This window comes from Acomys russatus, chromosome 30 (genome assembly GCF_903995435.1).
Source record: "Acomys russatus chromosome 30, mAcoRus1.1, whole genome shotgun sequence".
NCBI lineage: Eukaryota > Metazoa > Chordata > Mammalia > Rodentia > Muridae > Acomys > Acomys russatus.
The window spans coordinates 27,684,115-27,703,589 of NC_067166.1; the positions used below are offsets into that span (position 1 = coordinate 27,684,115).

General features: G+C 36.7%; 1 protein-coding gene across 1 annotated transcript in view; it reads left to right on the forward strand.

Moving 5' to 3' along the window:
• The window catches only part of Xrcc4 (X-ray repair cross complementing 4), a 184,573-nt gene that overhangs the window by 72,597 nt on the left and 92,501 nt on the right, over positions 1 to 19,475 (forward strand). The window contains exon 6 of the mRNA XM_051172609.1: positions 811 to 902. Within this exon, the coding sequence (XP_051028566.1) occupies positions 811 to 902 (92 nt within the window). The remainder of the gene's footprint in view (positions 1 to 810; positions 903 to 19,475) is intronic.

Consider the following 19,475-nt stretch of genomic DNA (forward strand, 5'->3'; position numbering starts at 1 on the left):
AAAGTACAACATTCAATCATAACGTATAAAACTGTCATGGGGTTTAGCTAACTTATTTAATTCTTAGACATTATGAACTAAGAAGTTTATCAATTTCCAAAACCTTTTGCCTCCTTCAAGGCTGCAAGCTGGGTGCACATCCGTAAAGTTAACATCTAAGCAATGTTAACTTTAGGTCACTGACAAAAGGACATTATTTTATCTTGTCATTGTCAAGTTCTTTCCCTTTCTGAAACTGCATGTATATGTGATGCCTAAGGGGGGAATCATAGATTACAAGGTGCTAGGATAGGGTTGGATAAATGCAAGTGTTTTTAGGCATTAACTCATAGAGGTTAGATTCTGTTGTCTTGAATATGAAATGAAGCATAGGTTTTCAATAGCATAGTATAAAGAAGGTAACATTTAATTTTAGCCTTTCCTGGTCTGGCACTGAGAGCTACTTGTATATGGGACTGAACATTGACATAAGCTCTGTATGCCACATTTTTGGAACAATTTAGTGAAATGCAGAACCGCTTTCTGACCTTTATAATGCTGAGCACTGGCTCTCAGAGATGCAGTGTTTTGATAGAAGAATAAAATCTAATAAACAAATTCAATAATTAATAATAGTGAACATTAAACACCATTCAATCTACTAACTAAAATAAAACCTCTTTCTTTTAAGGGACTTAGTTTTTCATTGATTCCCTCTGTGTCTGTCTTATCAGAGCTTTTTTTCAGGATGTTTTTCTGTATTTGCTTACTGACAAGTTAGTTAGCCAAGGTGAACTGGTGATTTTCAGTTCTGCCTTTCTCTATTTCCAGGAAAACTGTATGTTCTGAAAAAACAACTGACCAAGATGCAATTTATGATGAGAGTACTGATGAAGAAAGTGGAGCCTCTGACATGGCTGCCGGTGAGAGGGTCATACTTACTCATCATTTTTAATGTGTCACTTGCACTTACTATTTTAATAAGAAACCAAAGTGAAAACTTGGATAAAAAAAGTTTTTAATAAAATTGACCAAAACATTTTAGCTTAAGCCTTTCAAAATATTACATTAAACTTAATATTTACCATAGACTGTGGCAGTTTGCAACAGCAAGGCAAGCAAACAAGTGTAATGTGTTTGCTAGGGATATATCTTTATTGTTAAATGAGAATGCATGAGCAAGAAGGCAGATACATCTTCATGGTAAATTTCACCAGCTCAGAATTGGTTGTCTTCCGTCTCTGAGATCTCATGAGCTGGGGCTCTGGGTAGAGCAGGGTGAGGTTGACGTCTTCTTTTATTCTTCAGGAAAAAGGGTGCTATGCAGTAAGAAGGGACCGAGATAAAAGCAGTCTAGTTGGGAATTTTCCAGGCATTTTTTTTTTTATCTTATTGGTCTTTAGCTTGTATGAAACTCTGGTTTCAGATTTTGTGGTTTTATGGGTTTCGTTTGTTTTTGTATGTGTGTGTGTTTCTTGTGCTTTTTTTGTTGTTTTCTTGTGTGATGTGTGTATTCCATATGTGACTGAGCAATTGAAGGACGTTACTCTCCAGCCTTGACTAGTTATGGGAACCTCAATATAACATTTCAATGAAATGGGTTCTGTAAGGGAGAACAGGAACTAAGGGAATTCCGTAAGACCACAACCATAGAGAAGCTTACATTTCAAAAGAAAAGGAGACAGAATAACAGCAGGAGGTAGAAATGGAAGGAAAGACGAACATTGTGTCTGTATTTTAGTATTTTAGTTAGAAATAAAAACTGGTTTCAGTAGTGATGGGAGTGAAGGGACCAGTGTGGGCTGGTTTATCAGAACTCTGGAAGTTCTCCAATGAAAGCAAGTAGGGAAGATGAATGAGCAAACCCCGACAGCAGCAGCAAAGGGAGCTGTATGAAGCTGCTGAAGTGGTAAATAACGGTCTTCAGATCACACAGCCACACAAATGCACTTTTCAGCATGAATTTTTTTTTATCACTTAGAGGATATTCTTGCGTCACATTTTCCCTATTTTAACAATTTTTTATTTTTTATTTTTCATTAGAATGCAGTTACTTCACATTTCCCCTTCCCTTTCCCCTCTCTACCCCTTCTGAAGTCTCTCCCTCTAACTTGTCCCATGCTACTCCTCACTCTCAGATAGTAGGCTTCCCCCCAGTTACTGCTGCATCTACCTGCCCATTATATGGGTTTATATGTATGCACAAATATATAAATACAACCTGCTACATTTGTCCTTAAAACTATTTTAATAGTCGTTAAAATGCAAAGAAAGAAAAAAAATCTATATTCTTTCCATTTTACACTTTTCAGAATTTGTAATAACCGCTGCACACTTTGACTTTGTTGCAAAATCTAAATAGCATATCTCAGCAGCACATATAGAAGATGAACATTATTGATGAGAGTACATCATTACGTGTGTGTAATGGAGGTTGAGACCTTTGTGTGTTAAACCTATTTTTAGTGAAGCTTGATTATGATTGTACCATTTTAAATTTGGCAAAATCTCTCTCCTCTCTTAGTTTATTTCCTATTTTTCCCTTGGTTTATATGCCACTAATGTAAGTCTCACTCAACTCTTATTTGACATATGAACTTATGGTTCTTTTTATTTTTAATTATTTGGTCTTAATAAAAAGGAATCCCAGATCTAAAACTCTGGTTTTGATTCCACAGACTTGATTCCACAGCCCTGAGAGGAAGCGTTGCATGTCAGATAAGAGGATGTGCCTTGGTAGGTCGCTGTCCTCTGCAAGGAGGTGTTTTACAGTCAGTAACACAGCTAAGTCCACAGGGCCTGCTGCGGGCATCTCTACGCAGGTCTATGCTGTGTGTACTGTGACTGTGAGCTTGAGTCTGAACCGGCATCTCGATTCCCTGTGATATATATATATATATATATATATATATATATATATATATATATATATATATATATATATATATATATATATAAAAACAAACTTGTGCCTTTGTTGTAATATTACTGTTTCAGGAATGCCTACCTTCCACATAAAAACCAAGGCGGGAAGGGGTCAGTGGGGATCCCGAGATTGCTCTGTCTTTCTGAAAACCATTTCTAAAGGTGTTTGATTATGTAATTTGGTCATAATTTTAGTGTGTGACTGTTGTTATTAGCTATTAAAACTCCCACAGTCCTCATGAGTTGCTCACACCGTTCCCCTGGTTCTTTGTGCTGACCGAGGTTCACTGAGATGAGGATTGTTCACTGGCTCAGCCATATTTATTCTAAGAAAGATCTACTTAATAGTTTTTTGTTGTTGTTTCTTTATCAGTGAGACATAGTATCTCTATGTAGGTCTAGCTATCTTCCTACATTCTGTGTAGACCAGGCTGACCTCAAACTCACAGAAATCCTCCTGCCTCTGTCTCTTTAGTGCTGGAATTAAAGCTATGTGCCACAACACCTGTAAGGTCTGTTTACTTTTATACATTTATCCAAAAGTAGAATCTGGATATTGTAGTGTGAAACATATGCATTTTGTAATAGTTTTATAAATAAAAAATTAATTTTCTTGCTTTTATCATACAAAGTTTAAAATTTTTTCCTGTCATTAGGGCTATTTTGAACTAACTCCTGCTAAGTAGGCCTGTCTCATAGGCTGTATATTCCCTATACAGCGTGAAGAGTTTGAGAACCTGAAGAGAGAACTCAGTGGTAGAGCATCCAGTATGTCTAAGGCCTGGAGTTGAGTTCCCAGCATTGCATAAAATAAACAGATTCTAAAGCTCTTGGGAACAATTAATTGGCTAAAGAGATTGTATCCCAAATGGGATACAATTTATATTTTTTTTCTGAAGCAAGGTTTATTTTCCCAATAGCTTGATGTCAAGAATTTTGAGATAGCTTAAAATAACAATAATGACTTCATTTCTAAAATTATGACTGCATGCTGTTTCCCCACGGTTGGTCAAATTTTTGTTTTGTTTCAGATTAAGATCCCAAGAGCTAAAATAGCTAAATGTACTATAGCAAAGGTTTGGATTACAAAGAGAACTGGGCCACCTTCATTCCCGTCTGATTTTTTAAATTTATTTTTATTTTATGTTCATTGGATATTTTGCCTGCAGGGATGTCTGTGTGATGGTGTCAAATCACAGACAGCTGTGAGCTGCCATGTGGGTGCTGGGAACTGAACCAGGTCCTCTGAAAGAGTAGCCAGTGCTCCCAACTGCTGAGTCCTCTCTCCAGCCCCTAACTGATTTTAATGCCTCATAGACTTCAAGAATTTTCTAGGTATTCTTCATTATACCTGATTCAAAGTGGTTGTTTTTGTTTGTTTGTGTTTCACCTTGAACTTGGAGTTATTATAAAAACTATGAAATGCTCTTCTTTATAGGAAACTGTTTTTGTATCCAAATTGGGGAAATACTTTAGTTCAGTTTCATGAATTACAGAACCTCACAAAGCAATAGAAAGTTACAAGTGCTGAAGTATCAGATACAATGCAATAAATCAGTTTTTTATATGAACTCTTTAAGTATTATTTCATAACTCTTTTAACACTGTAACAATAAGGCTATATGTGCAAATGTGTTAAACTGCATGTGAATATAAGAATTTTAACTCGTTCAAAGCATTTTATGTCTTAGTATGGTTTAAAACACAAGCAAGTATTTAGTAGAAGGCTAGATTTATTTGATGGAGATTTCTTTTTTCTTATGAAACATTTTGGTCATATGTTTAATCACTCCTAATTTGCCATAATGTAAGGAATTACATGTAAGAATAGTTAGCTTTAATAAATAATTAATGCATTTGAATAATCACCATTTTGTTACTAGAAATTGGCATTACTTGTTACCATTGCAGAATATTCAAAGTAGCTTTCTAAAAGATTAAATACAAAAATACTTCTCTACTATGCCTTGCCTTTCTTTCAGTGAAGATTAAAACAGCACAGATAAAAAGACAAATAAAGAATCTTTCTGTCCATTTCTCTGCATCATTATTTGCTCAAGATTTACCACATTAGTTTAATTAATCCTGCTTCTTAACCAACAAGAAGGTCCCTGTGTAATTACTGTCAATCATTTGGTTTCTACTTAGTTGCTAGGCTTCCTGGAAGGAAGTGTGGTTATAAAATAGCCTTTTTGAAAATAAATGAATGGCCATGCCAAACAGTTGATGAATGCTGATACAGTTGCTTTAAAAAATAGAACAGAACCTAAAATTTCTAAGTATCAAAGGGCTTGTTGCTTTGAACAGTGAGTTTGTACTCACACGGGGAGAGCAACATGTGCTGCCAGAGAGATTACTCAGAACCTTAACGTTAGAGCCACACGTACGCTCTTAGTGTTATCCAGCATCCTCGGCAAAGATGTATTTATTTATGAATTCTAAATGAGAAGCTTAATTTATCAAAGCCCATTGCCATGCTGAAAACACAGTTTGGGTTATTTCTTTGCAATACTGGGGTTTTACATGTAAGTATTATTGCCTGGAACAACATTATATTCATCAGAAATCCAGACTTCCTATAATTATAGATCCTCTAGTTTATGTCAATTATTTTTCCAGAGAAAATGAAGTCCTAGGAAGAATCAATATGTTACCCTTGAACACATAAAAGAATTTTTAAAGTGTTCCTCTAAAACAATAAGTTAGCTACTTTTGTAGCAGATAGTTGAAATATAGAACACTTGTAATTTCCTAATAATGAAAAGTTAGCCATCTACGGGAGAATATTGAGAATATGTAGTTCACAGGGAGATCCTGTGTATAGTTATTTACTCTCAAGACTGTCTTCGTCATGAGACAGAAGAAATAAGATTATATGATATGTAACTTGTGGAGAGAATTTACATGTACATGTTTCTGTTCATATTCCTGTGCTGCTTGGTAATTTCTTTAGGTTATTTTCAATTTTTTCTTTTAATTTCATGTATGTGCCCTGTATTTACATCATTTCTTCGTACTCCTCAGCCAAATTTATGCATTCTTTTTTTTAAAAAAATTACTGTTGTTATACAGGTAGGTATGTTAGTTCATAGTATAATATTTTATATATATATATATATATATATATATATATATGTGACTATATAAATATAATCTGGTGAGGTTATTTATTGTTGCCTATATTTTTTCTAGGGATGAGCATTTGTTATTGCCTATTAAGGGCTTAACTCCTGTTGGGGAGGAGACTGGCTCTCCCTCTGCTAACCTTCATTGTGTCCAGCTCTTCATCTAGAGGCTAGAGAATCATTCTCCCCAGCCCCTGGAAGATTTCCCTGTCTACATTGCATGGGAACTGGTGTTACTATTTAGGCAGCCACATTGTTTTGACCTCGTGGGTACAGCTTCTATGTCATGGTTGGCAATACATTCTCCTAGCAGATGTGCTCGTCCTGTGGCTCTCACAGGGTTTCTGCCTCTCCTTCCATGCTGTTTCCTGAGCCTTAGCTATAAGCTTGTGTTAGAGGTATATGACTTCCTAGATAACTATTCTTAATTTTGTGTGTGTGTTCCTGAAGAAACAAAGAAATTGTGTTTTAAGTGTCTCTGAGTATAGGTAGTAAAAACGTCTGGCATCTCCTTTCCTTTCAGAGCAACAGTGAATCCTAAAACTGATGAAAGAAATGAACAAACACACACAGATTTCAGAGCCTGATGGGCAAGCAGGAACACAAGTGCCGCTTATAGTTGCAAAGCTATATGCAGCCATCTGTAACATGTTCATTCAGGACTGCCATTCTTCCTGCGTGCCCCCTTTGTGAACTTAGTGTGGAGATTCTCATGGGACCTGGCAGACCACAAGGATTGGCAACTAATTTGCATGCGACCAAAAAAGGCTCAATTGATCTTCCAAGAGGTTGAGATTCACATCTGGTGGCATTTCTTGCTGGAAGTAATGGTCTTGGCAGTGGTGAATAAGTGAGTTTTCAACAAAACCAGACATGTAAGGAGACAGGAAACCATGATCCATATCGAGTCAGGGAGAGTGAGGAAAGAGTCAGTAGAAACATTCAGATTTCCCCAGATGTTGAATACAGTAGAAAAAAAAAATCTTCAAAGCAGAATTAAACTATTTTAAGAAAACATGCTTAAAGAATTAAGAATGAGCGTGATAATACATTAACAGGAAAAGATTCTAAACAAGGAGATAGAGTTATCATTTAACAAGTACAAAATAGGAATTCCGGAGTTGCAGCATACAGTAGTTAAAATGACAGGTCCATGAGAGATGCTCTACAGGTGACTCAAGATGGCAGAAAAGAGGATCAGTGGACTTGAAGGCTGATTAATAGAGTGTGTAATGAATGAGAACAAAACCAAAACATTACCAAAGAAAGGGAAGCAAAATCTCCGAGGTCTTTAGGATTAGCTCAAGGTGCTAATAAAATGCACGTAAAGTTATGAAGAGAAAAACATGAGAGCTATACAGATGTTCTCATGAAGACGTAATAGCCAAGATATTTACATTTTTTTTTCAAAAATAGTAGTATCCAAAAACCTAAACCCTAAGTAGAGTAATGCCCAGACATGCAAACTGAGACACACAGTCAGCCTGAAAGCCTTGGGCAGAGAGAAGGAGATTGCCACCGACTGCCATTGCCCACCCTAACACTGCTACCTAGACAGGACCTCCAGCGCTGTGAGCTTTGAAGCACTATATAGAAGAAACAGGAAGGACTTCACATCTTCTGAAAGCAAGGAGAAGAACGTAAACTTGTAGTGCCTTTCTAAATAAAGAAAAAGTAAAACTGCTTTTACTTTCAGTTTCTCAAGCTAAACCCGCACTTACAATCACTTATATACACATGTACTTATGTACATGCATATGTACAGCACACTCTGGGATCCACATGTGAGAGCAAACGCAGGGTTCTCACCGTTCCGAATCAAGCATCTTTTTATTGCTGAGTGAAATTCCAGTGTGTGGATGTAACCTAATACTAAAGAAGAGCACAAGAGAGGGAAGCAGGGGTGGGGTGGGACAGCACAGAAGAAACGGGACAGAACAGCAGAAAGGAAGACAAAGAGCATGCAAGAGTAGGCAGGGAGGGGGTGAGGGAAGGAGGAAGATCCACTACAGCACAGCCTTCGAAATTGCTACTACTATATCTGACACTAGTGTATACTAGTTTAAAATTTAATAATATTTATAGAAGAGGACAGTCATTGGCAGCTGGCCTTATCAGAAACACTAAGAGAAGTCTTTCAGGTTGAGATGAAATAATCACAAATCATAAAAGGAATTATAGGAAAAGTTATATTATGAAAGCATGAAATATATGGATCAATGTAAACACCATGTATATAAACTCTCCTTGTCGCCATGGCATCTTTGACTGAAGACTACACAGTAATTTAACAGAGATACAACAAACAGCAATGACAGGACAAAATTGCCATAGAATGGAGAGCACATATTCCATATTTTACCAGCATGATAACAGTCTAAAGGACATCAGTCGTTAAAGGACGCAATTAGCAATTTAAATATTTTTACAAAGACATCTGGGTTCTGATGGCATCCTAGCAGTTTTTCAAAATTTACTTGCTTAAAGAAGCTTTTGTTTTCATAACAATCTGAAAATTTGTTTCAGAAAAAAAGAGTAAATATTTCCACATCAATCTTTGATGCTAATATTAGCATAATGTGAAACTTAAAAATAATAGAAGAAATAATCTACATATTTTGTATCTGCCCTCGATACAAAATCTAATCAAAATAGTAGCAAAGTGAAACTAAAAACAGAGAATAAACATCATGAACAACTAATGACAAAATAGTTTGCATCTTAAAATTCATCAGGTTGCCTTACGTTGTTAATACACGAATGGACAAACATAATGAGATTTCAATGTATATCCCAAAAAGCACTTGGAATTTCCCTCACATGTTAATGAAAAATATACTCAACAAGATGGCAGCATAATGGTTCTGTTCAGCTGATCCTTAGCAAAATGACCAAGACAACTTAACAGAGAAAGGGTAATCGGATGTCCATTTTATTCGGACATTTACTATCTATTTGAAAAAAACAAATTAACTTAAATATTTGTCCAACATGAAATACCAAAACTCACTCAAGTAAATCATAGGCTGAATGAAAAAAATCTTAGTCTTTATCCATAATATCAAAAGCAAAATACACAGCAGACAAAAAAGGATTGCATTTTATCATCACACCCTTGTACCTCAAAAGGACATGATCATGTGAATGCAAGTCAAGTATCTGACAATGAACTTGTGTCCTGAATAAAAGAACCCTGTGGATATAAATAAGTTAAAATGAGCAGCCTAATCTAATATAGGCAAAAGACTGGAATTGCCTAGATCTAGGACTCACTAGCAGCTGATAACTAAACAAAAGCTGTCAAGCCTCCTTAGTCATTAGGGAAACGTAAATTTCCTGAACAAAAATCCAATCCTCCTTCACAGAAATACAGATTAAATCAAATACTGGGGAAGCAGTAAAGAAAATCGACCTGTTAAACATTGCTGATGAGAAGGGAACATGTTCCCCACACTTTAGGAAAATGTCACCTAGAACTCTAACTAAGGATGGTTGTCAGCTGTAGTGTGGGTGCTGGCAAGCCGACCATGGTTCTCTGCCTTTGCAGCAAAGTGTTGATATTCATTGAGCCATCTCTCTAGCCCCATGTTTACTAGGTGTTATTCTTTTGTTTTGGTTTATCTTTTTTTTTTTTTTTTTAGTGGAAACTAATTGCCATGGATCAGAAACATATGTGCTGATTGCATCTTAATTTAATTCACAAAGCAAAAGTCATGGAGTTAACTGAGCTGTGCTTGTTTTGGAGCATAGAATCTTCGGTGGTTGTTGGCAGAGTCTCATCTGTGACTGCAGGGCTGCAATACCACAATTTTTTTTTTCAGCCAAGGGCAGTTCTTGGGTGATGGAAACCTTGACATTAGGCACAGCCATGGGACCTTTCAATCTCTGTAAGCTCAGAAGTAATCCAGTCTCTTTAAAAGCTTAGATGAAGCCCACCTAGATTTATTTTTATTTTTGTATTTATTTTATTCAAGGTTTGTTCTAGTAAGTAGAGAATCACCACTACTTAATTTTATTTGGAAGGTATTTTCCCTCTCTCTTTTTTTTATGATTAACTTTGTTATTTGATAGTCTCATTCATATAAGCAATCTGTTCTTATTAATCTTTCCCCATATCCTCTTACCTCCCTTGCATCCCTGTCAGTATCCCACCCCATCCGTACAATTTCCAGAACTACAGCCTTTGGATTTGTTTTGGTTTTGTAACTCATCTGATTTAACCTGGGCCATCTATGTAACTATCAGATTGAACTGTCCATTGGGTCTTGGTGGGGTCCTCAAGGGATGGAGGGCTGAAGCAATGAATCCCGCTCCTGGAATCTCTGTATGTCCTCAGATGAGGGGATGATATGAGAACCACACCCAAGCTTTATGAAAGCATGGTTTATGCTGAACCCAGAGCATTTCTGTATATCTCTACCTTGCCCTAGGCCTTGAAGAGTGTAGCCTCCATACAATCTAATCTTCTGTAAGCCTCCACACAGTGTAGGCCTAGAAAATTTTGAGACCCTGAGACTTACTGCTGAATAAGCTCACCCTCTCTAGTTCATTCTGAACTCATGCTGGCTGGTTCAACTCAGCTGTTCTGGCTCAAAACTCCTCTCTAAGCTAAATGACTCAAATTAGCTTCTCACTGAATTGCTCTACTTGCAAAAACTGCCTCTAAATGTCATGAATTGAACTGCACAAAATCAACTGAACTGTACTGTACTCTGGAACTCTCCATGAACTCACTGCTCGCTCTCTCTCCCTCTCCCTCTGTCTCTCTGTCTCTCTGTCTCTCTCTCTCTCTCTCTCTGTCTCTCTCTCTGTCTCTGTCTCTCTCTCCCTCTGTCTCTCTCTCTCTCTGTCTCTGTCTCCCTCCCTCTCTCTCTCTGTCTCTCTGTCTCTCTCTCTCTCCCCTCTCTCTCTCTCTCTGTGTCTCTGTCTCTGTCTCTCTCCCTCTGTCTCTCTCTCTCCTCTTAAGTATCTTCACTTTCATATCTGTTCTCATAGAAGTTGGGTGTATCCTATCTCTGATTCATTCTGTCATATCTTTCTCTGATTCATCACTTTGTCTGCCCCTCAATTAGATGCCATTGTTCTTGATTAAAGATGTGTGCAAAGGCATGTATTCAAGCCAGAGGGATTAAAGTTGGGTAGTAAAGATGTGCCTGATTCCAGCTGGATCACACAGTCATAGGACTTTGGATGTGATCCCTTGCCAGAATAGCCATGTTGCTGGATTAAAATTCCTCTACAGTAGTGAGTAGCGAGGCCATATGAGCCTCGCCTTATGCATGCTGACTGTTGAGTAGGCTCATTTTCATCCAGAGCATGGCAGGTAGCCACAAGTGCTGAGTGTTCCTGACAGCAATGCCCGTGTCTTAATCAGAAGATGACCTTTTCCTGCCCTCCCTTCTATTTTCAAGCTCTACATACTATAATACTTTCAAACTCAAAATATCTGTGGGCAATTTTCAATGAATATTATTGCTAGAGGAAACCTATGTGAGAAAATGCTGTTGCTGATGGTTTCAACTTCCTGAGTACTAGAATGAGAGGAAAGACATCTCTAAATAAGATGAATGTTTTCCATGGGCAGAGTTACTGCGTTCCTATGCTAAGAATTATTGTAGTGAATATGAGAGGAGGAGCTTCAAACAATAAAATTTTCAAACTATAACGTGGACCCATGAGAATATCCAGCTTCAGAACACAAAGAGACCTTACAGATTTTGGAGGGCAGTTGAATGTGGCATTTTGCCACTATAATAAGAGGAGTGCTCCGGAATTGACTTAAGACAAATGTTAATTGATATGCCTTATAGGCATGCATTGTAGAAACACTATACAAATGCTTTTTTATTAATATGTCACATTGACTTATTAATTTGTAAATTCTGAAGGTGTTTACATGATGAATCTCTATTTGGGGTCATGTGTGTAATAATACATGTAGCTGCAACTGCTAACAAAGTAAGAGCTGGTGCTGAAGCAACATAAATATGTTTTCTCACCGTTCTGGAGGCTATAAATGTAACATCGATGTATTTGCAGAGAGGTCTTTCCCAAGCATCTGCCCCAGGCCCTTCCTGATAGCCTGTAGGCTACCTTCCTTTCACCGTGTCATCATGTCATCTTCTTACCATGCGACACTGTCAAAGCCACTTAAAAATAGAGATGCCAATTGTATTTAATTAGGACCCAAAATATCATCTATATAAATACCTTAACTTATGTATGGTTACATTCTCATGTATAGACTTTAGAACTGCTAAATACCCATGCTTTATATCATATTTATCTGTCTATTTGTGTGTGTGTGTATATATACCTACTTCCTATCTTACATGGAGGTCAGAAGAGGACAACTTATGGGAGTCATATCTCTCTTAGCATAGTGTGGGATCCTGTGATTGAGCTCAGTTATACAGCCTAAGAGGCAAGTGCTGTTACTCTCTGAGCCATCTTTCTGAATCATAAATAGCTTTTTCTTCTCTTAGTAGAAGGAAGATAAGAGCTACAGTTTAACCTATAGCAATAAAAAAAAAAATGACCATTTTTGGGAGAAAGATCCAAAATTTTGATAAATTTTCAAAGGAAGATTCAGAACTAAATTAATGTACAAAAATAGTATTAAACTAGAAAGACTGGATTAAAACATCCCATGGAAACTGCAGCCTGGTGTGGACGTAATGTTCAGATAAGAAGTGAAGTAGAGCAATCAAGCAGAAAGCTGAATTTCTAGAGATCTGTCTTGAATTTTATTATTCAACAAAGCAACAGCTAGACACATGGAAATATTGGGGATGAAATTGTATTTAGTACAAAATTTTTATATGCTGTAAGTATAATACATTGTTGTTTCAAAATGTTTTAGTATAACTTATTATAAAAAAGATAGAATATCCTTCCTTAATGTAATTTTCTGTTATATGTAGAGATCTAGGTGTATTAACTATTGTCTTTTTGCAATGCAGGTCCTTTTAAACTCAGTAAATGCTTTATCATTAAACTACAAATTCAGTTTTCTTTTTTCTTTTAAAGGTGTGGCTAATAAACAGTTCATACTCCATACTTTGTGTTTGCCACAGTTTTAAAATCAAAGACTTACAGTATGCTTCCTTTCAACACACCCATCAAAATGTCTGTGCTAATAAGTTTTATTCCATGCTTATTCAGTAGTTATAGAAAAGATTTGTATTATTGTGATAAAGAAAGCAAATTGATGCCAGGTGATGGGGGCGCACGCCTTTAATCCCAGCACTTGGGAGGCTGAGGCAGGCGGATCACTGTGAGTTTGAAGCCAGCCTGGTCTACACAGTTAGTCCAGGACAGCCAAGGCTACACAGAGAAACCCTGTCTTGAAAAACCAAAAAAAAAAAAAAAAAAAAAAAAAAAAAAAAAAAAAAAAAGCAAATTGAACTACCAATTCTTTGTGGAATTTTTAATGTAAGGTAATATTTAGGCCCTTAGATCTAAGGACTCATGTTTAACCCTAACTGTAGAACACCACTGCATATTAAATGCATAACGCAAGTCATTGTAGTAATAACAACTTAAGGATCCCTAAATCCAGAGCTATAGTTCAGTGCAGATTGCTGCCTTCCATGCATGAGGACCTGGGTTCAGGCCCCAATACTAAGGGAAGAAAACAAAGTATGGACCACTTATGGCTTGTCCTAGGAAATAGAAGCTTAACATCTTCATTGACCCTATAAATCTCAGACCATAACTGAGCTGAAACAAAGGCTGGCGTGAGCGTACTAGCCATCTCTAAATCAGCCGAAGTGCAATAATGCCATATATAGAATTCTCACCTCTCTGTTATTGTGACAGGGTTCTGAACCACAAACAGCACATCTGGTCCTTTAAGCCAATTCATCATTGTCACTTAGAAGCCATATTTAAGATCAAAAGGCTAGAGGAGGTTACCCATGATGAAGTTCTGGAGTGCTGCCAGGCCACCAGCCGTGATGCAGTGCTAGCTGCAGCTTACCCCTGAAAGCCTGGGACGTGTGAAGGACGGATATCAGCAGGCTCTCTGGACAGACCCGAATGGGCGGTGTATGGATGAGAAGGGTCACAAGTAGGGTGGCCAGATGAAAGGCTCAATGTGAACTCCCAAGTGCCAAATTCAAGCCTGGGGTAAAACCGAGGCATGGCAGAAGACTGCAAGGCTAATGACAGTTGGGGATTCTATAAAGAGATGGACACAGGGTGTTTTGTAGAGTGTTGAAACGAAAAGAGCTTGGGTTACTGCTCATCATATTGTTGTTCTAGCTGTTGTAACAACCAGTTGTGTAATTTAAATGAACAACCTGGGTGAAATTAAAAGTTATAAATGGATATTTCTTTTATAAAATAAAGTGTATATTCTGGTGTTCCTTTGGTGTTAAGTTTTTTTAAGGAGTGCGTATGAGTGCATTTAAAGAAGGCATTGTCTCTAGACCTCAGCATTTCCTTTCATCTTATTCATGGCTCAGTTTCCCCATTAATGTTACTGGTGTTGTTTCTTAAAGTGCATGTCTGTGACTCTTTGACGAAGATGGTGTCTGATGATGGCATCTCTGTCCCTTTGTGTCTACAGGGGATTAGGTTTAGGGTCTCTTGCAGAGGTCAAACTCTGTGATGCTTCAGTCTCTTATGTAATGTGTTTTATACACGCATTTACTGCTCATAGCCTCCTCTATGCTCAGTTGCTGCTTATTTGCCAATTTCCTCACCTGCTCCCTCAACCAACTGCAGAACAAAAGTTTTTTTTGGAATTGTCTAGCAAAAAAGAACTGTTTATACAAGATTTATAATGCATTAGGTATTTTAGATAGTCCAGAGGTGATTTAAATTACAAAGCAGAATTTTTAATTACCTGAAAACATTGCATTCTCTTGTATCTGTATGATTTTGATATGCACAGGGGTCTTGGAAAAAAAAAAACCCTTACAGATTTTGGACAATAATTCTTTAAATCATCTCACATAAAAGTTTTAATAGGTAGAAATAAATTTCTTCTCCTTGTAAACATTTGAAATGAGAATGAATATTTTTTAAAGATTTGTGTATTTATTACGTATATAACATCCTGCCTACGTGTGGGCCTGCCCACCAGAAGAGGGCACCAGATCCCATTGAAGATGGCGACAAGCCACCATGTGTTTGCTGGGAATTGAACTCAGGACCTCCGAAAGAGCAGCCAGCGCTCTTAACCTCTGAGCTCTCTCCTGCCTGAGAATGAATATTTTTTAAGCGTTATAATAATACGTTTGGTACTTCTGAGTTACTGAAAAATTTGAGTCTCCACTTTTATTTTAAAAGTTGGACAGCACTGGACATGGGATTACAGAAGTAAGCGTTTCTCTGATTGTGAGTCCAGCTTGGTCTACAAAGCGCGTTCTGGACCAGCCAGAGCTGCCCAGTGAGACCCTGTCTTAAGGTGGATAGTAAGTAGCTGAGTATTATTGCACCCTGCGATGGGGTCCACTTTTTCCATCATTGCTTTGAAAGTTTGGCTTGTTTTGCATTTGTGACACACTAGTCTTGGTGATAAACTTCATTGTAAAATGCTGTCAGAACTGAGGTGGCCTTGGATGGTGATTTGGAGTATAAAATCCCCATCCCCAGTTTTTCCTACATTTTCTTTCATAGTCATCTTTTGTTAAATATGGGTATGCCATTTTATCTTAAACATTGTTCACTCTCCACTTTTAAAATGAGGATGTGGTTACAGGGACTAGGGAATCAACTCAGCAGAGAAGAGCACAGTTATTCCTGCAAAGGACCTGAGTTCAGCATGTCTTTCTGGGTCTGGGTTACCTCACTCAGGATGATCTTTTCTAGTTCCATCCATTTGTCTGAAAATGTCATGATTTCCTTGTTTTTAATAGCTGAGTAGTATTCTATAGTGTAAATGTACCACAGTTTCTTTATCCATTCTTAGGTTGAGGGACATCTAGGTTGTTTACAGAGCCTGGCTATTATGAATAAAGCTGCTATGAACAGGGTTGAGCAAGTGTCCTTGTTGTATGGTGTAGCATCTTTTAGGTATATACCCAGGAGTGGAATAGCAGCATCTTGAGGTAGAGCTGTTCCGAATTTTCTGAGAAAGTGTTAGATTGATTTTCAAAGTGGTTGTACAAGTTTGCACTCTCATCAGCAATGGAGGAGTGTTCCCCTTTCTCCACATCCTCGCCAGCGTGTGCTGTCACTTGAGTTTTTGATATTAGCCATTTTTTTGGGTGTAAGATGGAATCTCAGAGTTGTTTTGATTTTCATTATCCTGATGACTAAGGACACTGAGCATTTCTTTAAGTGTTTCTCGGTCAATTGATATTTCTCTGTTGAGAATAACTCAAGATTTTTTTAAAATGACTTAATAAAAATTAAAGTTTTCTTTACTTATAAATTACTATCTTTAATGTGGTTATTACTGTCTTTAATATATTTTTTAAAATTTCATTAAATTAGGAATACAGATGGCATGCATCATATTCTTTATTTTAATATTTGTACTGTTAAAAGTTAATTACTTTTCAAGCAATTGTAATAATGAAAATTTAAGGAAGAGAGTAGCTAGTTATTATTCTTTATTTTTAAATTTGTTCTTTTATAATAGAATTGCTTTTTATTGAATTTACATCTATAATGACGATTGTCTGAAACAATACAGGCTTTCTTTCTTTTCTCTGTTAATTTATCTTTTTTTTGAGTTCATATCCTAATTGGCTTTATTATGATACTTCTAGCATTTATGGTTGGTAATTTTAAATTTTGAAATTTCTCTTATACTTTTTGAGATACTTCTAACATTATTTGGTTGAGTAACATAAAAATTATATTTTAAAACATAAATTTAACAGTATCAACTTTGAAAAGGTTACAAACATTACTTTTACTTTTTTCATGAGAAACTGTTGTCATTTATTTAGAAAAAAAATATAAGGATTATTAATGTGACTTTCCTTTTTAAAAATTCTTTCTTGCACATTTTTTAAAAGCCTATTTTCTTATGTTTTTTTTTTAATACATTATGACCAGAGTTTTCCCTCCCTCTATTCGTCCTAGAACTCACCTTCCTATATTGCCTCTCCCCCAGACCCACTCTACCATTTTCCTTCAGAAAAGAGCAGGCCTTCAGGGCTGTTAGTCAAACACAGCATAATAAATACAATAAGACTAGGCCCAAACTCTCATACCAAGGGTGGACAAGGAAACCCAGTAAGAAGGCAAGGGTCCCACGAGTCAGAGACACTCAATTCCCACTGTCAGTAGTCCCACAAAACACCGCGCTAACAACCATGGCATATAAGCAGAGAGAGACCCTCGTGCAAACACATGCAGGCCCTGGAACTACTGCTTCAGTCTCTGTGAGCTGCTGTGAGCCATGCTTAGTTGATTCTTAGTGATTTTTTTTCCAAAATTTTTCAAAGGAATAGCAAGCCTACATGAGCTTTTTCTCTGATATTCTTTTCTTTATACTTATAAGCAATAAATTAGCTGTCTCCTATACTCATACCCCAGGCAGAGATTCTAGACACTATACGTATTTAAAAATATTTGCAGTTTATAGAACACAGACTACTGTTATTCATTGAGTTTTATCTTATAAGTAAAACTTTATCAGTTTCAAAAAACTTTAGAGACAGTTTTCTTTTTTCTTTTACTCTATAGACTTCTTTGCTATTTCCAAAAAATGCATAGGTTAATCTGTGTTTTCTTGTGTCACCCATTCTAAATCTTACCAGCAGTAGCATTATTAACATTTCATAGGTTGTGATCAGATTCTTTGTAGCATAATATTTGAGACAAACATAATAAATTAAGGTTAATCCATTTAAAAAAATCTACCTTCTGAGTTGTTTTATTGCCATTTGCAAATTGTTGACAGATTTGGGCTCTTATTGTTATCTGGCACATCATGAAGTCAGACTAAAAGTTTATTTGAACACAATTACATTGCTAAACAAAACCCAGCAGTCAGTACTTTAATTTGGCACAATTAAATCCTCCTAAGCATTTCAGGAGGATAAGGTATGGGTTGTTTTTTTTTTTTTTTTTTTTTACCACTTGTTTTTCTCCAAGACTTATAACATTTATTTAAACATTGTGTTATATTCAAATTAGCCTAAACGACTCCATTCTTCCTCTGTTCCTTGGCTGGTGTAGCACTTAATAACAGATGCACTGTGATGGATTATGAACCACTTGGGAGAACCACTTCCCCGGATTTGTCATTTATTATGGTTCAAGTGAGTCACAGTTCCCTTGGCTATTGGGCTTTGCAACATTCAGTAAGGTGCTTTTAATGACTTACCCCATGGTGTGCTTCTTTTAGTGGCAGTTCATCTTGGTTTGATCCAGCTGTTGGATACTACCCCAAATAAGAGTGCTATCCCTTATTATCCTTTTCTTTCTATAAAACTATCCTGGGATATTTTTAAAGGCCTGTGTGCAGACTGTGTCTCCATAAAATATTTCCATAACAGATACCTACAATGTTTTGTCAGCCATATATCAGTCACCTTTTACAACTGATTTTCTGAATTCATGATGTGTAGCAGTGGGTTTGTTTGTTTGTTTGTTTGTTTTGTTTTTTAGTTCATTATATACTTGCCTGTTTTTGAACTCTACGAAAATAGCAAACCGTGGTTTACCATCCCAGACTTGGCACAGTTTATGTTTACCAAGTACTGGACATATTACAACAAATTGAAGCATCCAAATACTGCCATAGGACGTCTGTATGAAAATTTTGCCAAGATTGTCCCATAAAGATTTAAATGGTTGTGCTGCCTAAAGCTAAAATGTCTAAGGTAGTAACTGGACTCTCGCACCATTCCCGGGCATGTATGTGACATTACTCATTAAAACACCGGGATTTCTCTTTAAAACTGCTTAATAATTCAATGAGGTTTGTTCAAACCTGTCCAGGTAACCTCTTACCTCCCTTCTTAAGCAGAATCTCAATTAGGCTAAGTAAGATTACTTCAATCATTTCTTTTTCAGAAGCAAGGTCATTTGGTCTTGGAAACTGTTGTTCAAAAAGAATGATGGGCAATTGAGGCAGGACGGATTTTATGTGCTCTCTGTAGACTATTGGACAGCTATTGCTTCATATGATTTATCTTATGTCATCTTGACCACAATCAATACCAGGTACCAGGCCTTATAGCTGTCGTTTGGGGAAGGTTAAGTAATCTATCCAAGGACATACAGTAATTAAGAGGAAAAGGCAGATTTTAACCACACAGGTGTCTGCCTGTCTCTACCTTCTGTGTGCTGAAATAGAGGCATATGCCACCATGCCCAGCTGAAATCATAGTTGAGGGACAAATGCCCAGAATCCTTCATGGCTCACTGTTTTAGAGGTTTTCCCCTATGGTTAGTAGCTATATATAATTGTTAAATAAATGCTGACTATTTCATATGAACTGAAAAATTTAATGTAATATAAATTGAAATCTGTGG